Source organism: Vicia villosa, linkage group LG1 (assembly GCF_029867415.1).
Source record: "Vicia villosa cultivar HV-30 ecotype Madison, WI linkage group LG1, Vvil1.0, whole genome shotgun sequence".
In the NCBI taxonomy this organism is placed as follows: domain Eukaryota; kingdom Viridiplantae; phylum Streptophyta; class Magnoliopsida; order Fabales; family Fabaceae; genus Vicia; species Vicia villosa.
Window position 1 is genome coordinate 207,687,331 of NC_081180.1, and position 17,758 is coordinate 207,705,088.

Sequence of the window (17,758 nt, forward strand, 5' to 3'; positions counted from 1 at the left end):
ACGGATAGATATTCAAAGTATATAGATTGCAAACACATGATGAGCATAGAAGCACAAAAGTCCTAGGTTCATAGGTTCGACGTAGCGGCTCTAGGGAGCCTACCCTTTCCATGGGAGTGTTCTAGAAGGTCTCATGGGGTCGTTCGTAGCCTCCGAGACTTTTTGTCTCTTTGGATTTTGGAACAACTCATTTTATCCATGAGGTTCGAATTTTTGGGGTAGGTTCTCAGAGAGATCAGCCAAATACCAAGTCTTGCCCTCAACAAGGTCAAGCCTCGTATTGGACATTTCCGGATATTCAACCCACTTTGAGTGGAATTATCAATAAGACTCGTAGGCGATTCAAGTCCCCCCTGGTCTTAAAGATAACTCTCACACTTAGGTTTAACAACAGTTTATATAACCCAACAGATATAATAGAAATAAAAAATATTCATTTAAATAAATATCTAATTAAATCGCAGTAATGCAATTGGAAAGGAAAATAAATAAATAAATAAAATTTAAATATTTAACTAACCTCGAAATCCAGCCGCTTATAATTTAAAATATGGTAAAAACAGTAATTAAATAAAAATTTAAATTACTGTAATTTAATTTAAATATTTAAAGAACTAACCTCAAATCCGGCTGCTTATAATTTAGGCAATGCATTAAAGCAGCAAATATTTAAAAATATTTATTTATTCAATAGACAGAAATATAAATAAATAAATAAATAAATAAAAATTTAAAATATTTATGAAAATGAACAAACCCTAATTTTGGCGAATTAGCCAAACCCTAAAAATGCGCCATAAACCTAAACCATTAGCCACAAACCTAAACCCTCTCAAGCCTTAGGAGCATAATAATTAACCTAATGTGTATCCCCAGCAGATTCGCCAGCTATAAGAACCTGCCCTAAAAATTAAGCTTTTAGAGTCGCCACCTATTCTGAAGGGCGAATAGGAAACCCTACGCAGTTTAGAGATCGGGGTAAGTTATTATAATCAGGTCGAGGGAAGGTGTTAGGCACCCTCAACCCTTTCCTAAGGTTTTATATTCAGGTAAAGGTTTTATGGCTAAAATTTAGATTTAATAGCTAAGGAAGTGAATAGGGGAAAAATTGAGATTTTAGGGAGGGGGACTCGTCTTGGTTATCCAAGTACCTACGTATCTCCTTAGGGAGAATCAGAGTCAACGTAGTTCAGGCACAGGGTTGTACGCCTTAGAATTGAATTTGGTTTGAATATATTTGAAGTTGTTTTTTGAAATTATTTTGAAATACGAGGTTCGAAGGTATTTTGAATTACCTTATCGTAGTTGTGAACATCGCAGTGTTGAAAAGATGAAAATTCGTAGTATCGTGGTTTAGTGTGTTTTAAGATTTGGGCGTACAACCCTGGTTTTAATTTGTTACCATTAGTTGCGATAATCAATAGGTTTGATTGCTACGGCTAACGGATTAAAGGGAGGATTGCTAACCACTATAACCGATAGATTCGATTATCACGAATAGCAAATGTGCGTATTTCAATTATCGTTACTCTTCATAATCGATAGATTCGATTACAAATAATAACGAATTTTTATAAAGGAAAAATGCTAATCATCGTAACCAATAGCTTTGGTTAAAACCGTTTAGCAAAATAAATATTATTTTAATTTATAGGATTTGATTAATTAAATTAACCGATTATTAATCATCGCGACCAATAAATTTAGTCGAAACGAATAATAATTTAAATCCTAATATTTTGATACTTTGGCCAAATGGGATGGGGTAAACCCTAATATGTTGATGACCTTGATAGGGTTTTTGTGACTTTTAATAATTAAAATTAATGAAATTAATTAAATCGAATTAATCGAGGAAATAATCAAGAAAATAATCGGAAAAATCCTAATGTTAACTATAGTCCTAATCCTAATTATATTATTAATCTAATCAAATAAATTAATTAAATCCAATATTTAATCTAATGAAAACAAATAAAATAAATAAATAAACCAACAAAACAAAAGAACCTGGGCGCTAGTTACATGTGGACTCCCTCTGAGGGTCTATGAGACTCCCTAGAACGGATGGCTGCAGCGGGCGTATGGGAGACTCCCGTGGCTTTGTTACACTAGATCTGCATGTAGGAAAATATAATAAAATGCAACCAAAACCTGGGTTCGAACCCAGGTTCTAGGGGTCACGTATCTCTCTCCCTCGCCAGTTGTGCTAGATCAAGTATGTCATTGGTAATATGGAAAACATAAAATATGTATAAAACAAAAAAAATTGAATTGAATTTAAAACCCAGTCAACGAGTGGGTCCCAGTTCCGCGCATTAGCCAATAACAAGAAAGGGAGATGGGAAGACCTTTTGACTACCCAATGCTTGCACGCCGCGTGTGGAGAGAGAGGTCATAGGAATTGACCGTCCAATGGAACGTAGCCACACTTGGGGTCAAATGGTCTCTGTGTACTGTTCATCACCTTCCCTATCTCACTTGCGGAATCACACGCGAAATCTCCTGCGATTTTACCTGCGGATTTTTCCGCAGGTTTTCCTTCCTCCATAGCAGCAACTTTAAACCTGCGAAACAAATCGAAAACAAAAAATGATGCCGAAAGAGCCTGAAAAGCATGATACGAATAGATGCAACCTTATGCCCTTACAATGGCACTTTACTATTCTTGCGAGAAAAGCTTGAAACAATGGCTCTATCTAATCCTAAATATGATCACAAACACGTTAAAAGCACCAAATTATATTGAAACGCAAGAGATAGCAAGAAACGGAATTACAACTTTGAACAAATAAGAACAACACAGGTTATAGTATCTACGTGACATGGGATTCATGCATTAGTCCATACTAACTCTAAATTACCTCAGGGAGAGAAGTATGATGCTGGTTTCGATTGAAGGAGGCTGCTGAGAAGAATTACTCATGCCCTAGCTTTTTTGAGTTTGAAACCCTTATTCCTCACTCAATTTTTCGTCCTCCCAGCCAACCCCTTTATTCTGAATATATTCTTCTATTTATAAAGGTCACATTAGGGTTAATATGTGGGCTTGGGTATCTTTGGTTTTGTTAACTTAAACTCTTGAAAATATATCATACAAGTTCCTATTTTAAGAGATTTTCTTCACAGCCTAACTTTACACGTTTTTGTCCTTCATAGTGTTAATTGGGCTGCAAATATGACCCAATACCAAAGCCATAGATCTTATCCATCTATTTTATATTTTTATTTAATTTATTTGCATTTTATTTTGACTAAAATTCAAATAAATATAAATAAAAATGATGAAAATATGGGGATGGATTTAGAGGTCTTTATTTGGATCATGAATATGTTTGAATTGAAAATTTTAGGCCCATTAGCTCAAAAACCAAGTTTTGGGTAATTAGGGTTTCGTGCATATCTTGAAAATTGCCTAACTTCAACCATGTGTATCTCTCTCAATTTTCATCACATGAATGCATTCTCGGACTTTTTAGAAAGCTAAAAGAGTCCTTTAAATGACCTTTTTGGTTTCATCTCAATTGAAGCTGCCATGCTCAAGTTATGAGCTTTGACTCAAAAGGTGTTTTTATTGACTTTTGAAAGGGACCTGTAATGTTTTTGTCCATATCTCCTAAAAGGTGCATTTCTTGATCTTGGGCCCAACATCAAAGTTGTAGAGGATGAAATTTCCTTGAGAATAGGCTTTGGTTGGAGAATTTCTGATGCTCCATGTGGAAGTTATGCCCAATCAAAGTTGTGTTGACTTTCTCCTATAAAAAACCCTAATTTGAACCTTTAAATTTGTTCATCTCTGAGTTTTTATTAATGGATCATGATCAACCTTTGATCAATTGATGGATATAGCCTCACATACCTGATGTTGACCAAAAATCTTGATGCTTGACTGTATTTTGACTATAGTTGACTTTTAGGTCAACATAGTCGATCATTGATCATCGGAGCCATTGAATGAGCAATCCTTGGAATATAAGCTTGAATTTTGACATGGAGGTGCCTTGATACATGTGAGGCACCTTGGGATCCATTTGAGACTTTAGACACTCGAATTCCTTTGATAACCTGCAAACCCTAGTTTTGAGACCCTCGGTTAGGAGAGAGTTGCTTAAGAAGAACCCCTGAGCCTTGAGTTATTGGAGATGAAAAGAGGAGGGTAAATTTTGGGGTATGACAGCTATAAACCTCAATACTTAGCCATTAACCTTTACTTTAAACATAAAACCTTAGGAAAGGGTTGAGGGTGCCTAACACCTTCCATCGACCTGATTATAATAATCTTACCCCGACCTCTTAACTGCGTAGGGTTTCCTATTCGCCCATCAGAATAGGTGGCGACTCTAAAAGCTTAATTTTTAGGGCAGGTTGCTACAGCTGGCGACTCTGCTGGGGACTATAGTGATAACAAAACTGTAAATTATTATGCTCCTATAAGTTTTAGCAGAGTTTAGGTTTTTGGCAAAACATTTAGGTTTTTGGCAAATTTTTTAGGGTTTGGCTAATTCGCCATGTTAGGGTTGTTTAATTTTCATAAATATTTAAATTTTTATTTTTATTTATTTATTTACCTTTCCATCTATCTACGTAAATTAAATAAATATATATTTTTAAATATTTGTTGCCCTAATGCAATGTCTGAATTATAAGCGGCCGTATTTCGAGGTTAGTTTTTAAATATTTAAATTTAAATTTATTTATTTATTTACAGCTTTAAATTACAGTAATTTAAATTCTTATTTAATTACTGTCGTACTATATTTTTTAATTATAAGCGGTCGGATTTCGAGGTTAGTTTTTAAATATTTAAATTTAAATTTATTTATTTATTTACAGCTTTAAATTACAGTAATTTAAATTCTTATTTAATTACTGTCGTACTATATTTTTAATTATAAGCGGCCGGATTTCGAGGTTAGTTTTTAAATATTTAAATTTAAATTTATTTATTTATTTACAGCCTTAAATAACAGTAATTTAAATTTTTATTTAATTGTTGTCGTACTATATTTTTAAATTATAAGCAGACGGACTTCGAGGTTAGTTTTAAATATTTAAATTTAAATTCATTTATTTATTTACAGTCTCAAGATACAATATTTTTACAATAATTTAAATATATATTGTTGTAATTACTTATTTATTCCTATTGCCTTTTTATTCTAAATTGTTGTCTTTTATATATCTTTGGGATATATATATATATATATATATATATATATATATATATATATATATATATATATATATATATATATATATATATATATATATGTTGTTGTTAAAACCTAAATGTGGAAGTTATCCTTAAGATCAGGTTGTCTTTTATATATCTTTGGGATATATATATATATATATATATATATATATATATATATATATATATATATATATATATATATATATATATATATGTTGTTGTTAAAACCTAAATGTGGAAGTTATCCTTAAGATCAGGGGGGACTTGAATCGCCTACGAGTCTCATTGATGACTCCACTCCGAGTGGGTTGAATATTCGGAAATATCCAAAACGAGGTTTGACTTTGTTGAGGGCAGGACTGAATATTTAGCTGATCTCTCCGAGAACCTACCCCAAAAATTCGAACCTCATGGATAAAATGAGTTGTTCTAAAATCCGAAGAGACAAAAAGTCTCGGAGGCTACGAACGATCCCATGAGACCCGTGTCTAGGACATGCCAATGGAAAGGGTAGGCTCCCTAAAGCCGCTACGCCAAACCTATGAACCTAGGACTTTTGTGCCTCTGTGCTCATTATATGTTTGCAATTTATATACTTCGAATATCTAGGCGTTTCAATTTTGCAGGTACCCCTACGTGTTCCCTAGCCTGTAGGAACTCTAATTTCTAAGACCGTGTCTTTCCCATGAAGGCGTCACCATCTATGCATTCCCTAGCCTGTAGGGATTTTATTTTTATATCCTTGTATTCTTGCAACTACGTGTCATTCCCACGAAGGACATATTCGCTTACGCACGTCGATTGGCCTCTCGATGGCCATGAGACTTAGTGACGATCATGAACGGTCACCCCGCGCCTGCATATACGCACCCCCTAGCCCGTAGGGATTTTCTTTTTACATCTTTGTATTTTTACAACTACGTGTCCTTCCCGCGAGGGACATCTCCATTTACGCACGTCGATTGGTCTCTCAATGGCCATGAGATTTAGTGACTGTCTCGAACGGTCCCCTCGTGCTTCAATCTACGCATTCCCTAGCCTGTAGGGATTCAATTTCTAAAATCGCATCCTTCGCACGAAGGACATTTCCATTCATGCACGTCGATTGGCTTCCCGATGGCCATGAGATCAAATGATCTTCTCGAATGGTCACCCCGTGCTTATTCCCGCGCACCCTCTAACTTGTAGGGTTTGAGTCTCCATCTATACATTTTTCATCCCTAGCTTGTAGGGATTTCTATTTATCCAATATCGTCCTTAGATAGGTTGTGTTCCGCGTAGAGAACCTTCCCACGAGGGACAACTTCGTAAGTACACGTCAAACGACCTCTCGAAGGTCATGAGACTTGGTGACTGTCTTGAACGGTCATCAGCTGCTACTAAGGGATTCCCATTAACGTGTCATAATATCTAGCTTGCAAGTAATTCATTAGAGTCTAATGTCATCCCTAAATCCTCATAAGCTATCCTTAGGATTATATATGTTGTGCATTTGCATTACATGTAAGGAGCCACCATGCATAAGTCTCCTGCATACGCATGCATTTGCATTCCCATACATTTACATTTGCATTTCTATCTCCGCCCGCATCCTAACTTGCTGTGCTAGCCGGTTTCCTACAACTATGGAGAAAGCAGAATAAAAGATCTTGGTCTTGCTAAAAAAGAGGATGTCTTCCACTATGCCAACCACGTGTTCATGCCTTTTTCGAAACAAGATTATAAATACAACAAAGGTTATCGTCGAGCAAGGGTTAGTTAAACAAAGAAGTTCCCTCATTGATACACTCAAGGGATATCTAGTCATAAGGGGTTCATCTACGAACAGAGCAAACTTGCAAGAACGCTCTACAATAACCTGAGGGCAAGGATTAGTCCAGCTGGGGCAATATCCCGAACAAAGATGCATAACTACGATGGAGGGAGGTCGACATATGTTAACTCCACACCAAGGGGCAAAAGGGTCATAAATTTTATTTATCAATTTACAAACGCTGAAGGTTGCAAACGGTGTGATACTATCGTGAGAAAAAGCAAAAGAGGTTCAGTCAAAGGAGACTCATGAAGTTCCGATACGACGAAATCCCACCGCTAACAATTTATTCCCGACAGGTTTGACGTGCCAAAAGAAAGTTCGAGATTACCCTTTACTTCTACAAGTTCACGAATTAAGGAGTAAAACAAAGTCAACAGATTCACAAAGGAGATTGCCCTTAGGATTAATAGGTTTATCACTTCAAGTTGTAACTTCTACGATCACAGAATGTTATTTGATGTAAAGCGTTGTACCTTTTGAATAGTAATTCAATAAAATAATCATGCATGTTTTGAAATCAATTCATTCGCTCACTACTAGGACTTTCCACTCACACCCTTCTATTCTATTTCAATTTCGACTTTCAATTATTAACAAACTTAAGGGAGAATGACGAATACAAATAACTAAATCTCGCTAAATATATGCTTTCAAGGTAAGACCGAACCAACGATGTATAGGCATTGTTTCAATTCCCAAACAGCGGAGACATAAGGATGTTAATCCCTTGTCACCCCCTAGAGCCAGGAGTTGGAGTTTGTTTCTACTTTTCAAATAAACCTTGATTTCAACCAGGGGCAGGGTAGATTTCGATTAATTCAATGGCGTACTTTGGTTGTCAAGAGAATCAACCAATCCGAGTAAGGATCCAAGTACAGTTCAAGCATAAAAGGTTCAAGCATATCTTCTTCCTCGCATTCATCCAAGATTCAGGAAGCAATGAAGGTAACATTCACAACATCTTCTTCCTCAATATATCATTCAAGATCGAGGATGTATCAAAATCGAAGCTTACAAGTCAAAGTCAACATGGCAGTCAAAACATTCAATATCCAAGGATCAATATTTCCAAAGGAGTATTCAAAAGAAAAACACCCGCTAAGTCAAAATGGAAAATTCCATGAAAACAAACCAAATGACTTAGGTAAAATTTAGGGCATCCCGATGGATCAAATTCAAAGGAATTGGTTCATGCAAAAATAAGGGATAAAAACAAAACAAAGGCAAAATACAAAGTACAATCTTTTGACTGCAAAATCATCGAAGTTTCTCATCTATGCTTGGATCTTTACAACTTTTTTTTTCTTTCTTCATCGATGCTTGGATCTTTACTAAGGCTTTCTGCTTAACATCGAAACTAAAATGATTCTCTTACAAGCAAAGCACATTCATTGGCTTAAGCGAATTTTTAGGATTTGGAGAACATCGAGGAGAAATGGGTGGGTTATATAAATATTGAGCCTTATATCCATTGTTTCTTTAAACCATGAACCAAGCCAAGATACAACATTCAAAAGTCCTAATTGAGGCGAGGTTAACAATGAAAGCATACTAAGCAGGGTTTGTTATACTGACTCCTAGGTTTGTTAAAACTCTTTCTAATCACTATGCTTCTTCAAGCATTCATTTCTAATCATCCAGTCCTAATTCATAACGGACTTCGATTTCAAAACTTGCATACGCATCACATTGGATTTACTTCTCAAAAGGTACAACGTCATCTACGAACAAACACTTAGCACTCAAGGAAATCTCGAAATTGGTTTAAACAAAGGAGATCATTTCCAATAAAGACTCTTGAATGGGGAGACCACGTCCAGAGGGTTTTTCTAAACAGGGGCAAAATTTCAAGAATTACAGGAGCATACAATCAAAGATCCTACTAACTAGGGGCATTCATCCTAACTTTCAATCGACCTAGGTCACATCTCGAAGCAATAACAATCAGGGGCATGTCAAACACGGGAGAAATTTATAAGGATAGAACACCATGGATAACCCTTCATATCCTGGAAATCAAGGGCATACCCTTCAATCTAAACGTCGAAGCATATGACAAGGTTATTTCCTGGGGCACTTCCCTCATAAGCATCTTTTTACACGAAAATAATGGGGGCAATGGATACCAAATCCATAAGACGCACAACAAAAGGAAATGCGTCTTCATACTTTACAACCTCGAACTAATATTTCTCCTAAGTACGATCATCAAAGTTCAAAAGCAAGTATTTGAAAATCACGCTTGCATCTAACAATCATCCGAGATTAGCAGGCTATATATGCTTTGGTTATCAACAACCTATCATGGGAGCATCATGAAAATACATATAAATCATGCATTACATACATTGGTTGATACATTACACCATACCTCTCCAGGTAGTCTTCTTTAAGACATTCTAAGAACCTTTTTAGGTGGCCTTTTTCTAAGACATCCATTATCCTTTCAAAGGACCTTTTTAGGTAGTCTTTTTAAGACATATCTTTCAGCCTTTCCAGGAAGTCTTCTTTAAGACATTCCTTATCCTTCGCTCAGAACCTTTTCAGGTATTCTTCTTTAAGACAAATTGCGTCCTTTGCTAAGAACCTTTTCAGGTAGTCTTCTTTAGGACAGATGATCATATCCATTCTGGAAACCTTATCAGGTAGTCTTATAGAAGACATTACTTCATTCCACTCATTTCCTCAATCAAACATATGCATGAGCATAAGCATTATCCCATACATCAGAACATCCGAGCCATTACTCTGGTGCTAAATCACATTGTCCACCTGCTTCCCGGTAACCTTACCGATGCCAGTAACCCTACTGAGATATTCTTCCCAATCTCCTGATTGATGCTTTCCGGTAACCTTACCGATGCTAGTAACCTTACTGAGATATTCTTCCAATCACCTGATTGATGCTTTGCGGTAACCTTACTGATGCCAGTAACCTTACTGTGGGCTTATTTCCAATCACCTGATTGATGTATCCTGGTAACCTTAGCGATGCTAGCAATCTTGCTGTACATTTCATAAAACATATACATACGCATTAGCATATACATATCATTTAGTGCATTCAAATACTACAAAAATGCAGTTTTCGACCCACGAGTCGTGAGTTGCCAACTCTCGTGTTGTGATCGATCTGTTCCGACCCACGTATCATAAATTTCCAACCCTCATGTTATGATCGATCTACTCTCCGACTCTCGAGTCGCGAGTTTCTAACCCTCGTGTTGATAGGTATTTTCTCCGACCCACGAGTCGTAAAACATTTGACATGCTATTGTCTCCGACCCACGAGTCGTAAAACATTTGACATGCTATTGTCTCTGACCCGCGAGTCGTAAAACATTTGACGCGCTATTTTCTCCGACCCACGAGTCGTAAAAAATTTGACGTACTATTTTATCCGACCCGCGAGTCGTAAAACGTTTGACGTGCTATTTGCTCCGACCCTCAAGTCGTAAAACATTTGACGTGCCATTTTCTCCGACCCTCGAGTCGTGAGTCTCCAAACAAGTGATGTGTCCCAACTACTATTCCCAACTTTGACGACAAGGAAGTGGTCTTTACCACAAAACCTGTTTCCCAACTGCTACTCCAAATTGATGACAAGGAAGTGGTCCTTACCACGTAACTTGTTTCCCAACTGCTACTCCAAATTGATGACAAGGTGTCGCACCCTAAATTTTGACCTAAGTTTTTTCATCTGATTCATTCACATTAGCATCGATCAATTCATCTACATCCATATTAAATTTCGACTTCGCGCGTTGCGTTTATTTTATTTTATTTTATTAGTGTTGAAATTCACAATTAATTTGTCATCATTTCAATTAACAATTTATTTTCGCGTTGAATTCATTCACAATCATATTTTGCATATTGAGTTCGATTTTTGCATCTTGAATTCAATTTTATCATGACATGTTTTATATACTTTTTAATAAATTAACTTGTTTTTTTCCCTTTTTTGAATTCTATTTAGATTAGTTAATGATTAAATTATCATTTAATTGTTATCATCAATTTGAATTAGAAATAAAAAAGAGACTATATGATTCATTGATTTAGAATAGGGATAATTGTTACAGTTTTTTATTAAGTGAGGCCCATTACAACAAATACAATATGGCCCATCACATAAAAAAAAAATAAAACAAAAACAAAATCAAAAAACTCTGATGCATCTCACGTGATACCCCACCGAACTTTCTTATTTTCCTCTGCTGCATCTCCATCCCATGTGATACCTGCTACACAAAACAAAAACCCTGCCCCATTACTTGTAGCAACGGTCCAATACTTGCACAAAAATGGACAATCACAAATATGCAACATAAAGCATAGATCAGTATTCCATAATTGTTCAAAATTCAACAACATTTCCCCCCAATTTTCATCTCAAATTCTCATCAAAACCCTAAACTCCCATCTATATAAACAGCCATTCATCATTCACACAGGGGAGGAACGAACAACTCTGTAAAATTCTCACTCAAACCACAAACCTGCCCAGAAATCTCTCACACCAATTCATTAACCTCTCACGAAAAACTCACGCATCCCTCAAAACTTAGTTTCATAACCATCAAACCCTCCATACCTCACCATAACCAACGAATCACTTAACTGAACCACATACCACCATCATAAATCGCAAACGCACACACACCACACTCAAGCCAAGCCGCATCGACAACAACAAAAAGCCGACCTCACCTCACTCTCAGCGCACAACCGAACCTCCATCAACACACACATTCAGAAACAACAACGCCGCCCTCACGACCTCACAAACCCGCAAACCGTCATCACACAACCTCACAATACTGACGCACAACATAATGCTTACACCACAAATGTAACAACGTGTTTCCAAAGGCAAACCGTAGAACAGAAGACGAAATAGAAGAAGAGGCACAGTCGCAGCATATCAGAAGCTCAGAAAGAAGATTTGAGAAGAGTAACAAGTATTTACCTTTATTTTGCTTTAAGTTCATGCTTGCAACACCATGTAATATCTCTGTAATCATCACTGATTTAATGGATTGGGGTTATTGTGGGATGAATGCGGATTAGGTTTTCTTGATTGTTTGATTATTTGCCTGCACGATTTTGTCTAGTGTTTGAATCAAGTACGAATTCGAGAGAAAGAGAGTGGGGAGTCTTACTCAATTTTCGTGAGAGAGAAGGGATTTTCACGTGATGTTTTTTTTCCAGAAAATAACAAAGAGGCAGCGGCGCCTCATGCTCATTAGGTTTTTTTTCTCTAAAATCTGATGTTGGTTTTGGGCCAAAGGATTGGGCCCTAATCCGGTTTCCAGTTCACTCTTATTTACACCATCAGCGAATTTCACACCCCCTCTGGCCCAAGTTGCATCTTTTTATCTTTTGTGTTTTCTTTAATTTTTTCTAGTTTGTTTTATAAAAGTAAGAAACTTTGCATGAAAAAAATAAAATAAAGTCCTTAGGTTCTTCTCTAAAAAAAACAAAAATCCAAAAATCATTTTTGTTTAGAATTTAATTTAGGTTATTGTTCTATTCTTTAAAAAAATTCATATTAAATCCTAAAAAAACATTTTCATTCACTAATACTCGATTCAATGTCGAGATCACTTCAAACAATTTCACAATAAATTTTGGTCAACACTAAGTTTCTTTTTCATAATCAAAAATGCTTTTAATAATTGAATTGAATTTTGTCAATAATGGATGAAAGGAAGGGTTTGTACGTACTTGTACAAGTTGTTCTAAAGCATTTGGGCGATGGCCGTTAAGCCTTTGTTTGAATGCTTAGATTCTATTAAGGACTCATTCAAACTCGATTTGCCTCTTTCTTTTATAAAAACTCTAAAAAATAATTTCAACTCATCAAATCATTCCTTTCCTCGCCCAAGTGCGAACCTTTTCATAACAAATCTTGGTCAATACCAAGTTCCTTTTTTCAATCAAAATGCTTTTACAATTGAATTGAGTCGAGTCCACAATGGATGAAATTAGAAGGGTTTGTACGTACTTGTACAAGTGGTTCTAAAACATTTAGGCGATGGCAGTTAAGCCTTTGTTTGAATGTTTGTGTCTCATTAAGGACTTCTCAAAACTCGCGTCGTTTCAATCTCTTTCACCACCCAAGAGGGGTTTGTACGTACTTGTACAAGTTGCTCTTTCAAGCATTTAGGCGATGGCCGTTAAGCTTTTGTTTGAATGCTTGTATCCCATTAAAAAAACTTCATAAAACTCAATTTAGCAAATGCTCTTTCAAGTATTCTAGGCGATGGCCGTTAAGCCATTGTTTACGTACTCGAATTCCATTTTTTCATAAAAACACCTATTTCAAACTCATCTTTTGTTTCCCCAAGCGCATATTTCGCCCAAGTGCGAACATTTCAAACAAAGTCTTTTTTCGCCCAAGTGCGATTAGACCCATCAAAATTTACCAACAAATTCGTAGTTCTTCCGAACTACATTCGCTCTGATTCTTCCATTGAATATATGTAGGCACAAGACTCAAATGTCTTGGCGAGCACACTAAATAAAAAACATAATTTCGTAGCCTCGAACTACGAACGCTCTGACTTTCCCCATTGGGAATACGTAGGCACAAGACTCAAATGTCTTGGCAAGCAGAATAATATAAAAAACCCAAATCCCGTTTCTTTCTTGTCCATATAATAATTAGGATGCAAGTAGATAATAAGCTAACAATCAATCACAAGACTAACTAAATGGGTCCCATCGAGTACGATGGAGGTAAGGGGTGCTAATACCTTCCCCTTGCCTAACCGACTCCCGAACCTAAATTTGGTTGCGAAAACCATCTTTGTCCATATCATTTGTGGGTTTTATCAATATTTTCCCTTTCCCATTGGAATAAATAAAATTTGGTGGCGACTCTGTTTGTTACAATTTCGTGGCGATGATTTTTTGACCCGCGACAGCTGGCGACTCTGCTGGGGACTTCCAAGAGAGTCAACCTTAATTTAGTTTCTTTTGCGATTTTGTTTTCATTTATTTACTTGCTTCTTTATTGCCTTTATTATATCATTGTTTGATTTCTCATCATTATGGTTGGAATCTTTCTATTGTTTGCACTTTATGGACAAAGCTCTACGCCCGAGCTCAAGAAACACATAAGATAAGATGGTGGTTTAGTATTAAACTTGCTTGACGTAGTGTCGAGTAGGAGATACTAATACCCCGCCTAGAGTAGGTCCTTTGAGAAGATGTCTTTGGTTGAGTAAGTTATTTACTTGAGCGATGATGTTTTCAATTTGGATCGTTAACTCTGGGGACCTTTAGAAAAACCCTAAAACCATGACTTTTAGGAAATGGTGGTTTCGCACCCAACTTGCGTAACGTAACTATTACTGTGGGTAAGTGTGAAAACCACACTCAGAATAGGCTTCGTTTCAAAACACAGTTGGATGGTAAGTTATTTGCTAGATGACTGAGTTTTCAAAAGGAGCTTGTAACTCTGAGAACCGCGTCTAGAAGCTTTTCAAGATAAAAACCTTAGAACGATCCTGTGGTGAGCCAGTGTGTGCCAAGTAATTTGAATCTTTCTGTATACAGTTGATTGGAAATTCATTATTTGTGAATCATACATGATATGACATTGCATTCATTTTTGCATTAAAAACAAACAAAAAATCTTCATGCATCTGCATTCATTTGCATCTCAATCCAGTACTCATACATCTATTCCTCCAACAGTTTAACAAGGCAAGCTGATTCCCCGACATCCTTATTAGACACGTAGTGTTTCTCGAAAAAGAATGGCTGACCAAGAGCAACACAACATGGAAGTTAGGATGGAAATCGACGAGCTGAAGGGAAGCATCACCAAGCTCACTGAGATGATGCAAGTGATAATAGCTAGGGATGCTGAACCCCAAAGAACTATCATAGCTGAAGTCTCCGAAGCTGTTGAGGATCTCATTCCCGTTCAGAGGCCACCTTCTACCTGGCCAAAATTTTGTTTACCACCTGGTTATACTCCCCCATTTTTGAGTACTTTGGGAGTAGGACTTTCTGCGCAACAAATTGCACCAATACCAGTCGTCGCTGAACAGTCACCGATTGTTCACATTACTGTTCAACCTACTTTTAACAATCCTCCTTTTGTCTATCATGTTGATGATTCCGAACGTGGTGATCAAGAACACAACCACGAGGTGGAGGAAGTGAAAGAAAAGTACAATGTCCTCGAGAAAAGTTTGAAAGTCGTTGAAGGAAATGACATTTTTGGATTTGATACCATGGACCTCTGTTTAGTTTCTGACTTGATTGTGCCTGCAAAGTTCAAAGTCCCTGAGTTCGAGAAATACAAGGGGCACACTTGTCCTAAAGATCATCTGACTATGTACTTTCGCAAAATGGCTGCCTATGCCAACAATGACAAATTGCTCGTCCACATCTTTCAAGATAGCTTAGCTGGAGCTTCTCTGAAATGGTACATGAGTTTGAAGAGGGATCATATCCAAACATGGAGAGACTTAGGCGAAGCTTTCCTGAAACAATACCAGTACAACATGGACTTAACCCCTGATCGCAGACAACTTCAGACTATGACCATGAGAGATAGGGAAACTTTCAAAATGTATGCCCAACGCTGGAGAGAGCTAGCTGCTCAAGTCGAACCTCCTCTTGCTGAAAAAGAGCTTACTGGTATGTTTATGGATACCTTGCAGCCAGTCTTCTATGAGAAAATGATTGGAAGTGTATCTTCTAGCTTTGCTGACCTGGTCACCATTGGAGAAAGGGTCGAAGAACGTTTGAAGAATGGCAAGATTGTCAACGCTGCTGAATCTTCCAATAACAACCAAACAAAGAGATTCCCTGGAAACTTCCATAGAAGGAAAGAAGGAGAAACTAATGCTATTGTGACTGGTGGTGAAGGAACTCAAAATCCACAACCTTACCAAGTTCCAACTTATCCACAAGCACCATTCATGCCTTACTATCAATATCCACATGTTGCAAGTGCTCAACATCAACAACCATACTTCCCAATGCCATCGCATCAACAACCATGGAACGCTTCTCATCAGAATGCATCACAAAGTGCTCCTCATAATTCTCAACAAAATCAGAATAGGCAGCAGAATCAGAATAGGCCTCAGAAAGATCCACCAAAGGAGCCTCGCCGCATCGACCCAATTCCAATGACTTAAACTAAATTGTGGCCTGCATTAATCCATAAGTCGTTGATAGCTCCTAGGCCAACTAAAGCTCCAACGCCACCATTCTCTAAAGGATATAATCCTAATGCTAAGTGTGCTTTTCATAGTGGAGTAGTTGGTCATTCCATTGAAGACTGTTGGGTTCTGAAGGAGAAGGTTCAAGACCTGATCGAAAGCAAGATGCTCACCTTTCGAGATATTAATCCGAATGTGGTCACTAATCCCCTACCTCGGTGAATGCCAAGTCAAAAGGGATGTTCCTAAAGCCAGATATCAGACGGGAAAGCTTATCCTTGTTGCTGATAGTTACTAGGCCTTTGTCATTTTTATTCTTTCAATTCTCCTTGTTTGTATTGTGCTTTGTTGCATTTGAATTCTGTAATCTTTAATCATAATTTTAATGAAATGAGCATTGCATTTGTTTTGAATCAATCATAATGTGTTTTTCTTGCTTTAATTCCGTATCACTTACACAAAATCAAAATTCAAAAAAATATTTTGCTTTTCCACTTCACTTTCTTTGTCAGCTTTCTGTCTAAGCAAGATTTGAGGGAGAATGATGAAAAACGAATACCCAATTTGCATCAATATGCTTTCAAATAAAACTTTGTTGATGATGTACAGGCATTCTTTCAAATCCTCAAACGCTGGAGATATAAGGAAGATAATCCCTAGTCAACCCCTTTGAGCCTTAGAAGTAGGTGTTTTCTTTTTGCACGAAATTTAAACCCTTAATCAAAAACCTGGGGCAGGGTAGTTGTTCAGTTAAAATGACTAATGCATCTGATTTCCAAGAGAATCATTTCATGGGAACCATTCCCGACCAAAGGTTCAACCGCATCCTCTCTTCGTACACAATGTCGAAGTAGTAGTGAAAATTCAAAACCTACAATAGTTGTTTCTCTTAAACCATCAATATGGCAATCACAACGCTCCAATTCTCATATCGTTGAACGAATGTCATACAAGTTTGTTAAAAAAAATAAAAAATAAAAATCAAAGAAAACCCCGCTAAGTCAAAACCTAAAAAAGGAGACTTAGGAAAAAAAATAGGGATATAAAAGTCAAAAAAAAAGGGACATCAAAAGATCATTGTCAAAAGCAAGAACAAACTTGTGTGACTTTCAAAGAAGAATAGGTGACTGCCACCTTAGAACTCATTGGTTCTCAAACATCTTCTGCAAATTCTCTTGGAAGTCGAATACTTGTAAGAGTTAACTGAACTTAGGACTGGAGTACATCACGAAGAATGCGTGGGTTAAAAATAAATTTTTTGAGCCTATATCCTTTGTTTCTTAAACCGTGAACCTGACCACGTTACAACCTCCAAAAGTCCTAATTGAAGCAAGGTTTCTTTTGAAAGCATAACTAGAGCAAGGTTGCGTTAACCTGACTCCTGAATATTTGCTAATCATTTGTTTTGATACCACGATATCACGCCATCTTTCACAACTTGAATTTCAAACTCCCATTGCATCCTCATTGGGATCTGTTCATCGTATACCGCAGTTTCATTTCAATAAATGATTTGTTTTTAAAACTTGCATGCACGTCGCATTAAAATTACCA

General features: G+C 36.8%; 1 protein-coding gene across 1 annotated transcript; it reads left to right on the forward strand.

Moving 5' to 3' along the window:
- Window positions 1-14,782: 14,782 nt before the first annotated feature.
- Window positions 14,783-16,180, forward strand: LOC131593730 (uncharacterized). The gene has a single exon (XM_058866201.1). The coding sequence runs from the start codon at window positions 14,783-14,785 to the stop codon at window positions 16,178-16,180; it is 1,398 nt and encodes a 465-aa protein (XP_058722184.1).
- The last annotated feature ends 1,578 nt before the right edge of the window (window positions 16,181-17,758 follow it).

Excerpts from the sequence above, each read along its gene's own strand:
- LOC131593730 (XM_058866201.1), top strand. The coding sequence starts at position 14,783 with ATGGCTGACCAAGAGCAACACAACATGGAAGTTAGGATGGAAATCGAC.